The sequence below is a fragment of the Sander lucioperca genome, chromosome 1 (assembly GCF_008315115.2).
Source record: "Sander lucioperca isolate FBNREF2018 chromosome 1, SLUC_FBN_1.2, whole genome shotgun sequence".
Lineage (NCBI taxonomy): Eukaryota > Metazoa > Chordata > Actinopteri > Perciformes > Percidae > Sander > Sander lucioperca.
In genome coordinates, this window is record NC_050173.1 from 9,800,340 (window position 1) to 9,817,037 (window position 16,698).

The window sequence follows — 16,698 nt, forward strand, 5'->3', positions numbered from 1 at the left end:
TTTTTGCACCAGCCTTTGTATTTGGTGAATCATGGGAGAAAACTAGGTGTTGCAAATGTGTGAAATGCCAAATCAGCCAAAATCATTCAACCGGTACTGTATTATTGATATTGAACCAATAGCAAAGCAGGGTTTGTTTTGGGGAGGAGCTATGCTGGCTCTGTTGAGTGGATGTTGGTGTGGAAATAATACTTACACCAAAATGCTGCTCTTCTCCACTGTACGTGTTGTGGTTTGACAAAGGACCGCCGCTCCAGCATCACAACTTCTTGGTGTGACCAATCACAAAGGTAAAATAAAACATTTAACAAATATTCTTAATTAATATGTTATTAATTGCTAAATGGATTGTATCAGCATATTTTACCTGTGTGATTTAAGATTTATAAATCATCTCCTGCCAGATGTATCGCAATAGTACATACCGTTGCATTTACACACCCTTTGATTATACATCATTAATTTGTTTTGTAACAACCTAGGGAAATGTACATTGCTTATCAGAGCCAGGAAACACAAATGCATCATGGAAGGGAGAAATACAGTATGCATCACACACAAAATGCCCAGCTTATCCCAGTGTTGACAGAGCATGTGGATAGTTCTGGAAGTCTATTGTGTTAGTGCTGGTTAGCATGTGACTTTGGATGGGCATTGAGCTCAATCAAAAGCTTTAATGCCAGTTTGAACGACAGCCAACAGACTGTACAAACCCCTCTTTCGTTGTCTCTCAAATAAAAGAATAGATATGCCATGCAAAAATACATACAGAGCAATATCATTTTAATTTGATCAGGCTTAGGTTATTCACCCTCAGCCTTCACCTGCCACTGATTTATTTATGTATGTAGGTGTGTTTTTGCAGGGTACACATCTCCAGTAAGTATGACTGGCCAGCAGAAGCTTCTCTCACTGTGGGTTTGGCTGTTACTTATGGCAGCTCTGTGCCCAGGTGCATACAGTAAGCGTGGCTTCAAGGGTCGAGGAAAAAGTGATGGCGACAAAGCGCCGCCCTCCCAGAGCCGAGGCCTCCCCAAGCAGGGCCTGAAGTGGGCGGGAGCAGCAGTAGCAGCAGGGATGCTGGGAGGCACAGGCACCGGATATGGGCTGGGCTTCTTTGGTAGGCCAAAGCATGGATCTGGGAATCATCACGGCCATAAGACAGCCTCTTCTGAACAAGATCAACGGCTTTACCACCACGAAGGCCAAAGATTTAACAACCAGTCTCTCTGGAGAGCCTTTGTTTCAGCGGCTGCCCCCGCTCCCACGACTAACATCTTTCTCACGCTTGGACATGTGGTGTCTTTCCTTATAGCAGCCTGGATAAGAGACATTTAACACATCTGATCACTAGGCTAATGATCAATCATCTTATCAAATTAAATAAAAGCTAATTTGAACAAATGATCCTTCCTGTCCTGATCCTACTAACTGTATATGAGTGCAGGGACTTCATGGGCTTTAGCAACCACATTCTACAATAAAAGCATACACATAGTATTTTACGGGCTGATTCCAGTATGATTACTGACTCAATATACTTACTACTACTTTTAGGCAATCAAAAACAATTAATAAGGAACTTTGGCTGGGAATCAATATGAGTGACTATATGACACCTTCCTTTGGGGAATATAAACATGTTTTGACTAAAAAAAATTTCTGCAGAGTATTTTCATGATCTATCGATTTATAATTTGGTCAATACATTAGACAAAAAAAGCTACATTTTGAGCTTTTTTTATTCAACAAAATATATCAAATGCATCACTGTTAAATAAAAAGCTTTGCCTAAAACATATAGTCTAAAGTCTGAAGAAGAGTGATGTAATTCAATAATGTCCTGTCAGAAACTGCAGATATACTTAGTCAAAACAAATAATGGCTGAGAGTTGAACTGCAAATAACTATACTAGTTAGGAAACATGACTAGTCTGTCCTTGTTTCATTGTCTTAAAGGGGATTGTGAACAAGAATATGTGACAGTGTTTATGAAATGATGTCATTTAGGCAAGGAAACCCTTATTGTGTTGTATTTTATTTAGCACATAAACATCCATGGCAAACCATATTAAACCATATTAGTAACCCAAAGCATTTACAACTGCAAGTCAAACCAGACGATTAACATACATGACTGCACTCCCAATCTGAGCTCAAAGACAGTTACAGAATATCTAAACCTAAAGGGAAATAAGTGCACTTAACAGATATTCTACAGCCTAGAAAACATTTTGCCAGAATCAACAAAAATAAACAGGAAAAACCTTGCAGTATGAAAACGAACTGGGAGATTACAAGAATAAAAGTGAAATGTGAAGCAAGTGTGTGTGTGTGTGTGTGTGTGTGTGTGTGTGTGTGTGTGTGTGTACACACAGCAGTACTCTGTTTAAAATAGCAGGATGAAATGAAAAGTGACAGTTTTTATTTAAACTGCACATTTACTTGGTTTAAACTCCCTTGAAAAGCCTGCAAACTTAATTTATGTAGCAATTTTCAAAACACAGTTACAAAGTGCTTTACAGAACCCATAGGGAAAGAGATAAGATAAAAGACAAACACAAAGAAATAATGTACAGATAAACTTCACTATACACAATCTCGCAAACCCAGTGTGAGGCAAAGGAGAGCAAAATTTAGATTCCTGGAGACACACACCGTGAGGCTAGAGTTCATGAAACACAAACAGAGGTATTTACAGACCCGCCAATACTTACAGCAGTATTCACATACAATGTGACAGACTGTGACTTCCATTGTTTCCAGGCAGTTTTAAGCCATTGCCAGTGCTTTCAGTTTCAGTGTCAATCTTTTCGGACTGATGACAGATACGACATAAAGTTACTATGTGTGATAAGGTTAAGGTACAGATATAAAGCTTAGAATTAGTTCTGGGATGCCAGAATTTAGGATTAAAGTCTTGAATTGTCGTTGAACTTTATCTGTTCAAAACCTCAATCAAATCCCAGCTTTCACCAAACTACATGTAGCACTGCATCAGGCGCTGTTGTCAACAAATGCACCTATTGTTCTCAGCAGCTGCAGGCAAGGTAGCAACACCACTACAGCACTAAAGACGACATTTGCTGCACATCAAAGGACACATGCTATTACATGCAATCCAGGATTTTACAGGCAATAAACAAAGTGTTAGTATCAGGTACCTGAGAAGGAGTAGAGCTGTACTTTACTTTGAGGACACCTCCAGTCGTATTTTGATTTCTGTCATACTAGTGTTTAGCTTTTTATTGTGGGATAGTAAACCATTTGTCCAAAGGAAAATTTACCAATTTGGTAGTCATAAGGGAAGTTTGACTTAATATGCAAACGCCAATAGGGGCAAGGGTTTGTATCAAAATGTGCACATGGCTCTTTTTTTGACAATTTAATGGTCTCTTCTTGGCCAATATACAACAATTTAGAGCCAATCATCACCACAGATCTACAGATCATGTTGAGCAAACCCCCAGCAAATCACATTGTGGAACTGAAGGCATTTATTTCTCCTTTATTATTTATAACCATTGACTGTAAATATTAATGGACAAAGCATCCGGTTCGGCGAAGTGCTGCAATGCGGAAGTGCCTTAAACCTGCATTCTATCTGAATTCCAGCAGGGGGCTGGTTGTGCGGTTGCAAAAGGAGGTCGGTTTCTGTAGAAGTCTATGAGAAAGTGACCCACTTCTCACTTGATTTATTACCTCAGTAAACATTTTCGTAATGAGTTTATGGTCTCAATCGCTAGTTTTAAGTCTTCTGCAATACAGAATGTTTGTTCATGTTTTGAATTATGGTCTCGTTGATTTTAAAATCAGCGATAAAGTTTTAGGGCGTGGCTATGATGTGATTGCCAGTGAAAGAGTGTAACGTAACCTGGCTCCTCCCTCACTCCTCCCTCTCGTCTAAAATCGTCACATCCGCAACCAGGATGGCTGCACCCGCAACGGCAAACTCGACGACTCATAGCAGATCTCCACAAACCAATGCTCTGTCCATTAATATTAACATGTTTATAACATATTTTCTTTTCCTTTTGGTGCCTTTGTGAGAGGTCCTTAAAAAAACAGCTTATGGCTATTAAGCTATTATTTGGAAGTGAACACCATCTGCACTTTGCACTGACAATCTGAAAATCTCCCCTTTAAAAGCCCTGTTTTTAAAATTAGCTAAACTCTGTCTTAAACATTCTTTTATATTTGATGAAAACAAAATGTTCCTTTGATGAAAGAATATTAAACCAATGCACGGAAGAATCAGCCTGTTGAATTCTCCAGATGAAAAGGATGAATGAATGATGTAATGAAGTTAGTGATGTTTTTGTATATATATAAAATCCTTAATGTCACATTCCTATTTTACAAAGTAGCATATAGTAGACATACTGTCACAATAAATTGTCACAAAAACTAAAGTAACCTGAATCTTCTATGCATTCAGTGTTCAATAATGTGGAGTATAAAAGTGCTAAATATATTCTTGAAAGAAAAACAGTGCAGCATGTACAACACACAACTGACTGCTGCCTCTTAAAATTGACTACTTTAGTTTCTTTATACACATCTGCATTTTGTTACCTTTTAGTAGTGTTTTGCCGCAATAATAGAGGATTGACTAAATATGACCCAGAAAGCTTGCTATGAGATTATAATACATAAGCGGTATATGGACGTGCAGTTATAATGGAGGAAACAGAAATCCATTTGGAGTATGGTAAAAGGAAATCAAAGTATTCTCACTGGAGAAGGAGCATGCTGGACAGTAGCATGAGGAGGGAGGTGAACAGTTGAATCACCCCGTAGCTCGGAGGGCTGCTGCCTCTTGGCTGGAGTTGTTGTTCTGCTTTTCGTTCCTGCAGAAAACTCTCAGAATAGACCATGTACTGCTCAACACAGTGCCGGGACTTCAATTGCTCAATTAAGGCTGGGTATCCAATCTCCTCTATGCCGACGGTGTCATCATTATCACCTCCACCCTGACTTTTAGGCACGGTAGAGCTGCTCCCCTGGTCTTTAAGAAGGTCAGTCCTATTCATACAGCGTTGCATGAACTTGTCATAAGTCTCTGCTCGTGGCGGAGGATTGTAGACGTAATCACGGCCATAGTCTTTTTCATCTGTAGATTGGGTGCCATAACGGCGGTACATGTAGTTGTTGTAGTATTGCTCTTCTTCAGGGTTGCGGAAATTAAAGTGTGGTCGAGGGAAGCGCCCTAGTCCATATCCAACGGCCATTCCAGCCACAGCACCAACGCCTGCTGCCAACATGGCTTTTTTGGCAAAACCTGAAGACTGGGGCTGGTAACCCATACCCTGTACAGAACGAGAGAATGGAGACCCTCCCATCCCTGGGCCGCCACCATATCCTCCTCCACCATATCCTCCTCCACCATAGCGGGGACTAAGGATCTTATTATTTGGGTTCCAGTTGGGGTAACCACCAGCCCCCCCACCGGGGTAACCACCAGCCCCCCCACCGGGGTAACCACCAACCCCCCCACCAGGGTAACCCCCAGGCTGACCCCAACCCTGTCCTGTATTTCCTCCTCTGACTGGGTAACCTCCTGCAGCTGGGTAGCCACCTGCAGCTGGGTACTGGTTAGGATATCCTCCTGGGTTGCCAGCTCTGCCTGGATATTGGTTGGGATAGCCACCTGCTGCTGGGTAGCCTCCTGCAGCCGGGTAGCCTCCTGCAGCAGGGTACTGGTTAGGTGGGTTGCCAGCTCTGCCTGGATATTGGTTGGGATAGCCACCTGCTGCTGGGTAGCCTCCTGCAGCTGGATATCCACCTGCAGGGTTCTGGTTTGGATAACCTCCAGGATTGGCTCTACCAGGATACTGGTTGGGGTTACTACCAGCTCCTGGATAACTTGGTGGATTTTGTCTGGGAATTCCTCCTGGATTAGTGTTGCCTGCTCCTGGGTAACTTCCACCAGGAGGATAAGGATTGGGGTTTCGATTGGGACTCTGTGGCTGTCGGGGGTATCCTGGCTGAGAGGATGGTTTTGATTGTGTCCCACCCTTGTTGGTAGAAGATGACGTTTTCTTGCTGCTGCTGCTACCTTTTTTAGCCCATGTTGATTCAGTATTCAACAGAAACCCAATAAGAAGGGACACAAGAGCCACCTCACACAACCTCCTCATCATGGCCCTACAGAGAAAAGTGTTCAAGGGAATGATCATGAAAAACAATCAAGCATTAGGCTATACAACCTAACATTGCTTTCCCTGATCGTAAGAATGACTTGAAAAAATGGCCTAGTGCTACCTTTTCATTTAACAATGAGCAACAATGGATTATTATGTAACCATTTGTATTCTTATAGCTAGCTAGGCCATATAGCAAGAAAAAGTCTTATTTAATCCAAAAAGAGAATCGTAGTTCACAAAGTTTCGAAGATAGAGTAGGCCTATTCTCACCATTATTCTCTCATTTGGTTAATCTGAAAAGAAATAGGCCTAAATAAATTAAATGATATAACGGTACCATAACCAATATGAGTAAACGATGACCTGTTTTTTTTTTGTTATTTTTTAAACAATGAGTAGCTAGGCCTACTAATAATTGCACCATTATTATCCTGCGCATTCGCTTGAATAGAACCACTAAGGATCCATCATATTATAGGCTAATGTGTGCCGCTCTGATCTTTCGTTGAGCCTACCCATTAAGACTACAACATCATCATGGAGTAACGTTATAACGTTATAATTATTTATTACCGTGAACTGATGTTGTATCTGTGTTCTTAGATGATAATTCGGCGATACTGTGTTGTTGTCGTCTTCTGTCCCTCTGTCGGCTCCGTTATGGCTCGGGGTGGATTCTTTCTAGCTGGGGTACGCTCGTTTTGATGCGCAGCTAGTACCCTGTAGCCTAGAATAGAGGTGGGAACAGTTTGCTATGACGTCCATGCGGTGAGACCACCATGAAGCTAAAAACTACCAATAAAAACAAATATGTTATATTTTCAGATGTGTTTTACTTTAAGAAGTCAATGCATTTATTATATCACTTATTTGGACACCAACTAGAACTAGCTATCTTAATCTAGCTCCGTCTTTGACATATACTGCATAGGTTTCTGACCTCAGCTCACCGTGAGCTGTATTTTATAACAATTAATTCATTTGATCAATTTAAATTGAGTTTGCAGTGGGTTTTCTGGAGCGCTTGTTAAATTATAAAATAACCGGCTAAAAATGGTGCCGACGATGGTTCGGTCCAACGTCCGTCCGTTACGTCCGGTTACGTCCAGTTAGAACCGTTGGAGCAAGTGCACCCGAAGCCTGCGCAGTTAAGTGGGTCCGCACCATTTACCACGCCGGCGTACGGCAGTGGTGGGCGGTGTAGCCGAGCGTATCTGAGCACTCGTTAACTCTCGAGAGGAACTGCGGGCTGCGTTGTCATTGGATGTCTGTGAGCCGTGACGTCATAGTGTAAACACCCGTATGTGCTCGCAGCTTTCAGTCTGAACCATGGATGTATTAAGAGTACAGTCCGGACCGGTGCGCAGCACACAGTGGAAACATGTCGGGAAGGAGAGAGCCCAGCGGAGGAATTTCGTTTATTAAATGTACACTTCAGACATAAACTGACCGTTAATCAGTCCGTGCGCACGGTGGCGTTTTAGCCGAGTTAGCAACTGCTGTACTGGGGCCACGTTACTATTTCACGGGAGCGGGCCAGTCGGGAGCGAATGGACGGATAAAGACAGAAAGCCGGGGATTGATTAGAAGAAAGTAGCCTAGCAGGCAGGCAGGGGGCAGAGGGGTCGGGTAGAGAGAGGGGAGACAGCGTGTGCGTGCTCACAAAACGGGGTAGCTGCTTGCTAGGGGATGTTATCCGTACTGTCTTATGGCAGACTGGTAGCCAGGGCTGTCCTGGGCGGACTCTCTCAGACGGACGGTCGGGACTACAGCCTGGTCACCGCCAGTTATGGCTTCGGTAAAGACTTTCGCAAAGGGATCCTGAAGAAAGGGATGTGCTACGGAGATGATGCCTGCTTCATTGCGCGGAACAGGAACGCCGATGTTTTGGGTAAGCTCTCTGGCATGAAAGCACTGTAATTTTGGCTTGCAGATGTATGCTATACCCTCTGTGTTCAGGTGACCTTCAGTTCAGGCTAGCCTGCACGTGCACCGATCCCTCGGATGAAAACACAACAGCCACCACCCTCCCCCCCTCCAAAAACTGAGCCATACCTTATTTCCCCTCGTCGCAGTTATCTTGGTCGTGTTGAGCTTATTTGAACCTGGGTAAATGTTTACAGAAGGTAAATGCAGTTGCAATCGTGACATTTATACATTAACTGCGATTATGTGCCGTTAGCGGGTATTTATTTTAGGTGAAACCCCGGGTGACCTTTCACCTAGATGAGCTCCAACTGAGGAATACACAGCGGTAACGCAAGATATTAAACACAGCAAATTAGGATGCGTAGATAAGCTCAATTAAAGATGGACAGGGCTGAAAAAGTTCTTATTACAACGTCTCAGACTTAACACCACAATGTCTTGCAAAGGTCAGAATGGTTGAGCATGGAGGCAGCCATGTTGCTAATAGAGCGTCAGTAGCCTGCTAGCTTAGCTGAGTGTTGCTTTAAATTGTCCGCACATGAGGGTAAACCAGTCTATGGGGTAAACCACAGACTGTTACAGTCTATGGGGTAAACACAGCGAAATACTAGACTAACCACGTGGCTTGGTCGACACATACACGTTGTGTTTTATAGTTTTAAGGGAATGTGCAGTCCTACATGGATGCTGGTACTTCCAGTAGTGCAACGGGAAATTTCAGGGATTCCCAGAGTGTCTTTTGCGTGTAATTTTAGTTTCTTATTTTTTGTTGACTTCCACCTGCAATACAAAGATAAAACGAAACTAAAGTTAGAGCGTGGAATCGTATTATTATCAGTACTGATGTTTTCACATATTGTACAGAATGTAGATTACTTTAATTAAAAAAATGCTTGTTTTGTCTGAGCTAGATAGTTATCACACAAGACAAAAGTAGCAAGTCTTAAATTTCTTTGCAAAGCTGGAACCGGACAATGTTTCATTCCTTTATCTTTCCTTAACAATGTATCAAACAATTATCAAAATAGTTGCTTTTTTTTTTTTTTTTACTGTATTTTATTGTCGATTGACTAATTGATTAATCAACTAATCTTAAGCATTTGTACGCGGATGGGTGAGCACCCGAAGAACAACAATTAGATTAAAATTGTTTTCCCCTTTGGTCCATCAGGTGTTGCAGATGGCGTTGGTGGTTGGCGTGACTATGGTGTCGACCCGTCTCAGTTCTCCGCCACATTAATGAGAACCTGTGAGCGACTGGTGAAGGAGGGACGCTTTACTCCCAGTAGTCCAGTGGGTATCCTGACCTCTGGCTACTATGAGCTTCTACAGAATAAAGTTCCCCTGCTAGGTGAGTACACACAGACGCCAAAACTCTCACAGAGGATACATTATAGTACAGACAGTGGTGGAGTGAGACCCTGCGGAAAATCGCCGGGTCGCTGTTTTTCTGTCTGAACACAGCCTTAGAAGTTGAGACTCAGTGACCTTGTGGAGCTAAATGGTTTTCCATTTTACTCAGGATGAACATTTAGTGTCATACCAGAGTTCCAAAAAGGTCAAGAATCCATCTGTAATTGACACTGCAGGAGGGTTGAACAGTTTTTAAAACCGTGCACATGTGACCAAGGTCACATTTCTTCTGAGACTAGGTATCCCTGAGTTACAGCCAGCACGTACACTGAATGTTAACCTCCTCCCCCCTTATCACGATGTCTGTCAAATGACTTACTTTTATTTTGGGAATCGGTCTGCTCAAGGTTACTTGCACTGTTGGCACCTAAAGCTGCACTCACGGGGGTTCTGGGACAGGCACGGTCCATGACCCTTGTATGTTTTCTCCCTTTTTCACTTGCAAATTGCATAATAATCTCAACCACCCACTGTGGAACCATGAAATTGAATCTAATGAAATTCATGAGGAAGGTGCACACAAAGGCGGTGATGTATTGGTTGAACAGCATTCTACCCCTCTAGAAAAACAAATTCAGCCTGTGCTTATTTTCTGCCTGTCTATCCAAACTTGAAAAGATATGTTTGCACTTTCACAACTGAACTCAGTTTCTTTTTCACTGTTCTCTTGTCAAATTATACTCTCTATCCATAACCCTATTGTTGCCTTGCTCTCCTCTGTTTGTAGGGAGCAGCACAGCCTGTATTGTGGTTCTGGATCGGCGGAGTCACCGGCTACACACGTGTAACCTAGGGGACTCAGGTTTCCTGGTGGTTCGGGGAGGAGAGGTGGTTCATCGCTCAGACGAACAACAGCACTATTTTAACACGCCCTTCCAGCTGTCAATCGCTCCTCCTGGAGCTGAAGGGGTGGTGCTCAGCGACAGGTCAGTAGCTCAGTGTTAGATACATCCTTGCAAGTCGTGTGAATGCAATTTAAAGAGAAATAATAAATAAAAGATTTATTGTAGAGGCGATACTGGTAGCTTTACAACATGCTTAGTCTTGCATTGCCAGACCTTCCGCCACAGTGCTGCGGAGGAGGGTCTAGTCCACACAACATTCCAGGATAGGAGAAAAACGTATTCTGGTTTATTGGCATTTCTTTAAACCAATCACAATCGTCTTGGGTAGCGCTAAGCACCAGACGGAGAAACGGTGCCTCTGCGAAATAGCCTCGGGAAGGAACTTTTGGTGAATCATTTGCTTGTTCAAAAGTTGTTTTAGTCGTGCAACAAAAGACTCAGATTGGACAGAGCTAGCTGTCTGGATTTACCCTGCAGAGATCTGAGGAGCAGTTAGCCATAGTCCTCATAAATCAACCAGGGTTTAGAATGCCAACACAAAGAAAGTGGAAGGTGACGGACATCCGGTCGGAAATTGGGGACGCCGGCGGAATTTCCTGAACAATCCAGGAAATAAAACATCGTCCATATAGACTACAAAATGCTAAATAGGACATCTCTAATACAAGTGGTTATGACAGTTAAATTATCCTTTGTAAACTTCAGGGTTGTTGCTGAGCTACTTTCTGGTTCAGCAATTGCTGCCAAACAATTGTTTAGATAAATGAAGGTAGAGGTGCAAAGATGAATCGATTAGTTGTCAACTATTAAATTAATCGGCAACTATTTTGATAATCGATTAATCGGTGTGAGTAATTTTTTATTAAAAAAAAAACTTAATGTCTCTGATTCCACCTTCTTAAATGTGAACATTTTCTAGTTTCTTCATTCCTCTATGCCAGTAAACTGAATATCTTTGAGGTGTGGACAATACACGACATTTGAGGATGTCATTTTGGGCTTTGCAAAACACTTTTTCACCATTTTCTGACATTTTCTGGATCAAACAACCAATCAATTAATCGAGAAAATAATCAACAGATTAATCGACTCTGAAAATAATCAGATCCATTAGTTGCAGCCCTGAATTGAGTCAAATTGGATTTGTTAAATATGCCACATCTTCTCATGTTGGCAGCAAACCTAGTTGCAGTAGGAACTTCCAGACAGTGTTTGCAGATTAAACAAGACCTGCTTCGGTGTCACACTCCTGGCCAAACTAGGCTACGCTGCCATACTACTTGATCATCTTTTCTTATATTGCCTTCATGGATATCCTCTCATATCCTGTTCATAATTTGTTGTTTTCCTTTACATTTAAGTGATTTTAAAGGTAAACGCAGCATCATCTATATTATCATCACAACTTATTAAAATACTACACTTATCGGCACGTGATGGTGAACAGATGCACATAATTGAAGCGGACGAACACAGAGAGGATGTCAAATAATTCTTTATAGATGTTACCTTTAAACACCTTTACCTTTTTTTTTTTTGTGCCTGCAACTGCAGCAACTAAATAAGCACTAAGTAGTATCAAGAATGTTATTCCAAACTGTTCCCCCATGACGTAAGACACACGATGCACAAGCATGCATACAGGCTTGCCAGGTTAACCAGATAGGTGTCACAATTTGATTCTGACAATGGCAGCCTTATTAACCAGGGATAAACCTTTCTGTAATCCATTTAGAGCAGTCTCGAGGTCCTGTTTTTGAATTCTCTCTCCCCACTGGTTTAATTCTTTTCTTATGTGAAATAAAGTTTAAGATTAAGCTGTTCATCAAGTAAACGTTCCTTTTTTTTAAGGTACATTTATAGCTCTGTGGTGTGCCCCCTTAAAATAAAACGCTTCAAGACGAAGCAAATAAACTTAAGTCTTGGTATGGCGCCAGCAAGCAACAGGACCTCAGCAAGGACACACAGGGTAGGCTGCTTCCGAGTCAGCCCTCGGATTAAACGCCCAGGCGCGTCCACTGCCAAGATTTAGCAGAGTGACTTCTGACCTGCTAAATTCCACAGTGGAAACTGTTGACAGCAGCTCAGGTGCCGCATGCTCCTGTTACACTTGTGACTGATCTTTCCGTGCCTGCGTCTGTTTCCTCTAGTCCTGAAGCAGCTGACAGCTCCTCCTTCGACGTGCAGCTCGGTGACATCATCTTGACGGCAACCGACGGCCTGTTTGACAACATGCCAGACTACATGATTCTTCAGGAGCTCAAAAAACTCAAGGTGTTGCTTTATTGAAGCTGCACGCATACTGTAGCCAGTTGTATGTAAACATAGGTGCAGCTTGTTTTCACATCTTTCAAATGTAATGCTGTTTACTTTCGATCATTTCAGACCACCAACTATGACAGCATCCTGCAGACTGCACAGAGTATTGCAAGGCAAGCTCACAACCTTGCCTACGACCCCAATTATATGTCCCCTTTTGCACAGTTTGCGTGTGACAATGGCCTGAATGTAAGGGGTAAGTATACTGGGCTTCAGATGCTGTGTACCCTTTTTTTTAAAACACCATGCTTTAAACAGCACATGTAATTTGAACTGATATGTGTTGGCCCAGTTCCTCACACTTTTGTGTCTTGTTCTGCAGGAGGGAAGCCAGATGATATCACGGTGCTGCTGTCCATTGTGGCTGAATATGCAGACTAAAAGAGAGTGTGTGTGTGTGTGTGTGTGTGTGTGTGTGTGTTTCTCTGGGGCTGATCCTCCCTTCCCCATCTGCCTGAGTCTTCCACCTGCAGCCTTCCCAAAAATGCACTGCATCCTGTGGGCTAACACTGGAGGCCCACCAACACGACACACACTCCTCGCTGCGAAACCGACTTCCACCCGTGTACAGTTTTTGTTTTCTTCCTCCGTTTTTGTTTTGGTGCTTGAACGATTGAGGGGAAGCAGGCAGCTAGGACATTGTCATGTTGAGCATGATGCAGAAGGATTTGAGTACGACAGGCTGAGGGATCCCTTTCAGTGTCCCGTGTCTCATTGTGTGGCATCAACACTTTCTTTTCTTTCTTTTTTTATAGGTGATGTGACTGAGAGACAGTTCAGAGCCTTCAGTCAAACAGTTTGGATTGACTGAGGGCTTTAAAACCTGGTAGCCCCTGTGTATAAAATGTGATATCATAAGAGGAGTATGCCAAGGTTTTGGATTCTTGGGAGAGTAGTGATAGACTTGACTACTGAACCCAGGTAGCTGCCTCTGTTGTTCCAGTTTTTAGTCTGTTCCTTGTAAATGTGTTTGAACAAAGCATGTAGATGGACTGAGGAAGCTGATGTTGGGAATGGATGGGTGTTATTAGAGAATGGGATTTAAGAATTGGGTTTGGGACTGTAAACGATCGAAGAGCTGACTAGTAATTGCTCAGATCAAAGAAACCTGTAAAGGGAAACCATAACATTTTTTTTAGAGCTTACATGTGAAGTTGAATCCGTTTTTCTCACTTGGCTGGAGGATCTGTTGGTGCACACATCCCAATAAGTTGTAAATACTTTTGTGTTTTTAGGGCTTCGTTTTGGCCTTTCTGTTGTTTCTTCATTGGTTGTTGGAGCAAAGAGCAATTTTGTTACTATTGTGGATGGTGTACACATGCCACATGTCATAAATATATTTTCCTGTATAGATGTTAATCTTGAAGTGAGCTTTATCAATCCCACACTTCCACTCGCTGAAATGAACAAGAAGATCTTTGCTGAGATTGATCACTGCAACAGTTGTGTGGTAGAAAGGATGTTAAAAACGTGCGAGTGTGGTATGCTTGTGAGAAGTGGTTATTGGAATGCGTGGTGTTTTTAATGTTAATTATTTGTTATCTCACAAAGCTAAAGCTAGCATCTGGGAATGCTTACAATTGCAGTGATAGGTCAGGCATGAGTTTAAAGGAAAAGATGTATTTTTTTAACGTTATTTAGTTTTAAAAGTAAGAATGTGGAGTGGCTGCTGACATGAAATATTTGTGATTGATGACTTAACAATCTTAAGTGTGTGTGTGAGAGAGAGAGATTTGTTTTGATTTCTCAGTTCCTTATTTCCCTTTACATTTGTTTGCTGCTTCTCTTTTTATAAGTCAGATGTCTGTATATGACTTGACATGATTTATATGAACATAGTCTCCATGATTGTAACGAGTGTGTGTAAACGTGTCTGCTGCATCAAATTACATTAATCAAAGACATTGATAATACTGTTCTACTCATTGATAGTCTGTCCTTTTGTCTAACAGCTCACCCAGGTGGTTTGGAGAATATATTTACAGTTTAAAGCAGGTGCACCAAAGACTGTCTTTGTGTATGTCATACACAACACTTTGTTGTTACAAACATCATACAGCAATACTGTAAATTGCTTGTGCTCTGAATCTTGTGTGATGGCCAGATGTTTTGGTGGAAATGTTCAGAGGGACATTAAAATGTCTTTTCTATGCCTAAAGATGTTCTATCAAAGCAAAAGCTGTATTATATTCTTGGTTTAAGTTCTATGTGACTGGTTGCAACACAGTATAAGACAGATTTATGAAACCAAAGAAGGAAAGCCATATACAAACACATAATTAGGGCACTGCTCTGTAAGCCCTGCTGTTAAGATAACGTGGTGTTTCTTCCTCATACACATAATGGACACCATTATTTGAATATTATTTGTCCTACTGTCTGCACTGTTTTTCAGCATGGTTTCTGTCTCGGCTATTAGCACCATTTTACAAAGTCAATATCACCCAGTTGTCATCTGTTCTTGTCTTGGTGGTTTATAGATGGTGTATAAAGGTTATGAACTTGTGTTGTTTTCAAAGATAGCCCTATATGTGACAGATAGTCAGTCAGATGTTACCCGTATGCAGAAGGAGGGGTGGTGAGATAGGTAATGATGCTGTGAACTTGCAGTATGAGGGTGAGCACAGTTTCAGCCTTAACAACTAGCTAGACCTATAATCAAGAGGCCTTTCCTGTCATTGCAAGCTTGTCTCATCTCGGTCATGTTGCCCAGTGTTTGATGTAAATGACAGTCTGCCCCCGTCTTTCTCTCCTGTGAAATTGTTTTCAAAGGTGCTTCTGCAGTCTGTATGGTATGATTGTCCTCTTTTCAGCAAGCAATGTTTGTGTGTATGAAAGATACAAATATGTCTACAGTGTAACAATGCAGGTATAATTTATGTAAATATGTTTTAAAATATGTACAATATTTAAATAAAGAATCCAGTATTTATACTAAATTCGCTTGAGTATTTTCATGAAGCCGTTTCATCTTCAGAAACAAACTTACTGTTTACATGAGACATCCCATCTTGCAAAGTGATTGACAGCTTTAATAAAGCAGGTTGTGTTACAGTATACTCAAGTGTGGTTGAGAAAATACAAACTATTTTTATCAGCTGCATCCTCTATATCGGATAATAAAATGTCTGTACTGACAGTAAACATTCACATTTTCTATGACAACTGTTAGCTATTCTACTGTTGGTGCAAATATTGAAGCAGGTCAAAACAGCAGGTACGTACTTTTTTATAACCATTATTGATAAAGTGTAAAATTAGCTTAAAATCCACAATTTAATACATACCAATGACAAAGTGTATATATGCCCACAACGATATGTATGCATGTATGTAAGTAAATCAGTCAAATTATAAATGCAGGCCTTTTATTGTGGTAGTTACCACCGGTAAATATGAAGTGTATATATAAAAGGTTAATTTCACCTGCTCTTCATATCTTATTACTTATACTAGTTCATTGGTTAAATAAAATCTACATGATTAGCCTGACCATAGAAAGGAACTACTGCTGCATGAGATCTTTAGTACCCTAAAATTATAAAATAAGTGAAGTGAAGTAAAGCCAAATTACTCTGACATCCAGAGTTGGAAAAAGTACATTGAAGTTAGACCACAAAAAAGCTATTTAATAACAGGAGTAAATACTGTGATTTTCAGCAGTAGATGGCAGTGTAGAGTTATAGAACGCCAGCAGAATGCTCCAGTTTCTCTTCCTGTAGCCAACAAGGAAACTAAAAAGAAGGACCAGTTAGTTATACGTCATTATTTATAATCGTGCATTGGGGCGGGCGTGGCAAGTCTTCTATAACCCATCATCATATCTGTGTTGTTTCACATTTGAAAAATGCTTCCACAAGATGAAACAAAACTCATTACGTGACGTTGACTGATCTTTCTGTATATAACTGTGTGCGTTTGTTTTCCTTGTTATTCCTATTCATTACTTATGAGTAATGACTGTTCCTTCTTTCTAGTTTCCTTGGTAGCCACCGGCTACCTGCATTCTTGCTGACAGCAGAGATTCGGGCATAATAAATAGGTGT

The 16,698-nt window shown here is 41.4% G+C and overlaps 2 protein-coding genes and 2 long non-coding RNA genes across 7 annotated transcripts; 2 read left to right on the forward strand and 2 right to left on the reverse strand.

The window, feature by feature from the left end:
• The first annotated feature begins 122 nt into the window (after positions 1 to 122).
• Positions 123 to 1,018, forward strand: LOC116035124. Its single transcript, XR_004101273.2, has 3 exons — positions 123 to 290; positions 852 to 879; positions 953 to 1,018. It is a non-coding gene; the product is annotated as an uncharacterized LOC116035124 (long non-coding RNA).
• Positions 1,019 to 2,019: 1,001 nt separating this feature from the next.
• On the reverse strand, positions 2,020 to 3,522 carry LOC116035123. The gene is made up of 2 exons (XR_004101272.2): positions 2,529 to 3,522; positions 2,020 to 2,459 (listed from the first exon to the last, which is right to left on the reverse strand). It is a non-coding gene; the product is annotated as an uncharacterized LOC116035123 (long non-coding RNA).
• A 512-nt stretch (positions 3,523 to 4,034) lies between these two features.
• Positions 4,035 to 6,990, reverse strand: LOC116035120 (translation initiation factor IF-2-like). Of its 3 annotated transcripts, none has more exons than XM_035992014.1 (3): positions 6,720 to 6,990; positions 5,828 to 6,147; positions 4,035 to 5,773 (listed from the first exon to the last, which is right to left on the reverse strand). In XM_035992014.1, exons 2-3 carry the CDS (start codon positions 6,141 to 6,143, stop codon positions 4,734 to 4,736), a joined length of 1,356 nt encoding a protein of 451 aa, XP_035847907.1. In that variant the 5' UTR covers positions 6,144 to 6,147; positions 6,720 to 6,990; the 3' UTR covers positions 4,035 to 4,733. The 3 variants fall into 3 exon arrangements, with proteins under 3 accessions (XP_035847907.1, XP_035847935.1, XP_031133930.2); XM_035992042.1 differs by having other exon boundaries at positions 4,035 to 5,578; positions 5,750 to 6,147; positions 6,720 to 6,988; XM_031278070.2 differs by having other exon boundaries at positions 4,035 to 6,147; positions 6,720 to 6,988.
• A 429-nt stretch (positions 6,991 to 7,419) lies between these two features.
• LOC116035121 (protein phosphatase PTC7 homolog) lies at positions 7,420 to 15,591 on the forward strand. Of its 2 annotated transcripts, XM_035992414.1 has the most exons (7): positions 7,420 to 8,037; positions 9,247 to 9,426; positions 10,216 to 10,414; positions 12,484 to 12,607; positions 12,719 to 12,848; positions 12,975 to 13,035; positions 13,066 to 15,591. In XM_035992414.1, the coding sequence occupies exons 1-6, from the start codon at positions 7,836 to 7,838 to the stop codon at positions 13,031 to 13,033; spliced, it is 894 nt and encodes a 297-aa protein (XP_035848307.1). In that variant the 5' UTR covers positions 7,420 to 7,835; the 3' UTR covers positions 13,034 to 13,035; positions 13,066 to 15,591. The 2 variants fall into 2 exon arrangements, with proteins under 2 accessions (XP_035848307.1, XP_031133931.1); XM_031278071.2 differs by having other exon boundaries at positions 7,421 to 8,037; positions 12,975 to 15,591.
• Positions 15,592 to 16,698: the final 1,107 nt, after the last annotated feature.

Bases quoted from the DNA above. Each gene is read 5' to 3' on its own strand.
- LOC116035121 (XM_035992414.1), top strand. From the start codon at position 7,836: ATGTTATCCGTACTGTCTTATGGCAGACTGGTAGCCAGGGCTGTCCTG. The intron at 9,427-10,215 runs GTGAGTACACAC...CTCTGTTTGTAG, and splicing joins GAATAAAGTTCCCCTGCTAG to GGAGCAGCACAGCCTGTATT. The intron at 12,849-12,974 runs GTAAGTATACTG...CTTGTTCTGCAG, and splicing joins CAATGGCCTGAATGTAAGGG to GAGGGAAGCCAGATGATATC.
- LOC116035120 (XM_031278070.2), bottom strand. From the start codon at position 6,143: ATGATGAGGAGGTTGTGTGAGGTGGCTCTTGTGTCCCTTCTTATTGGG.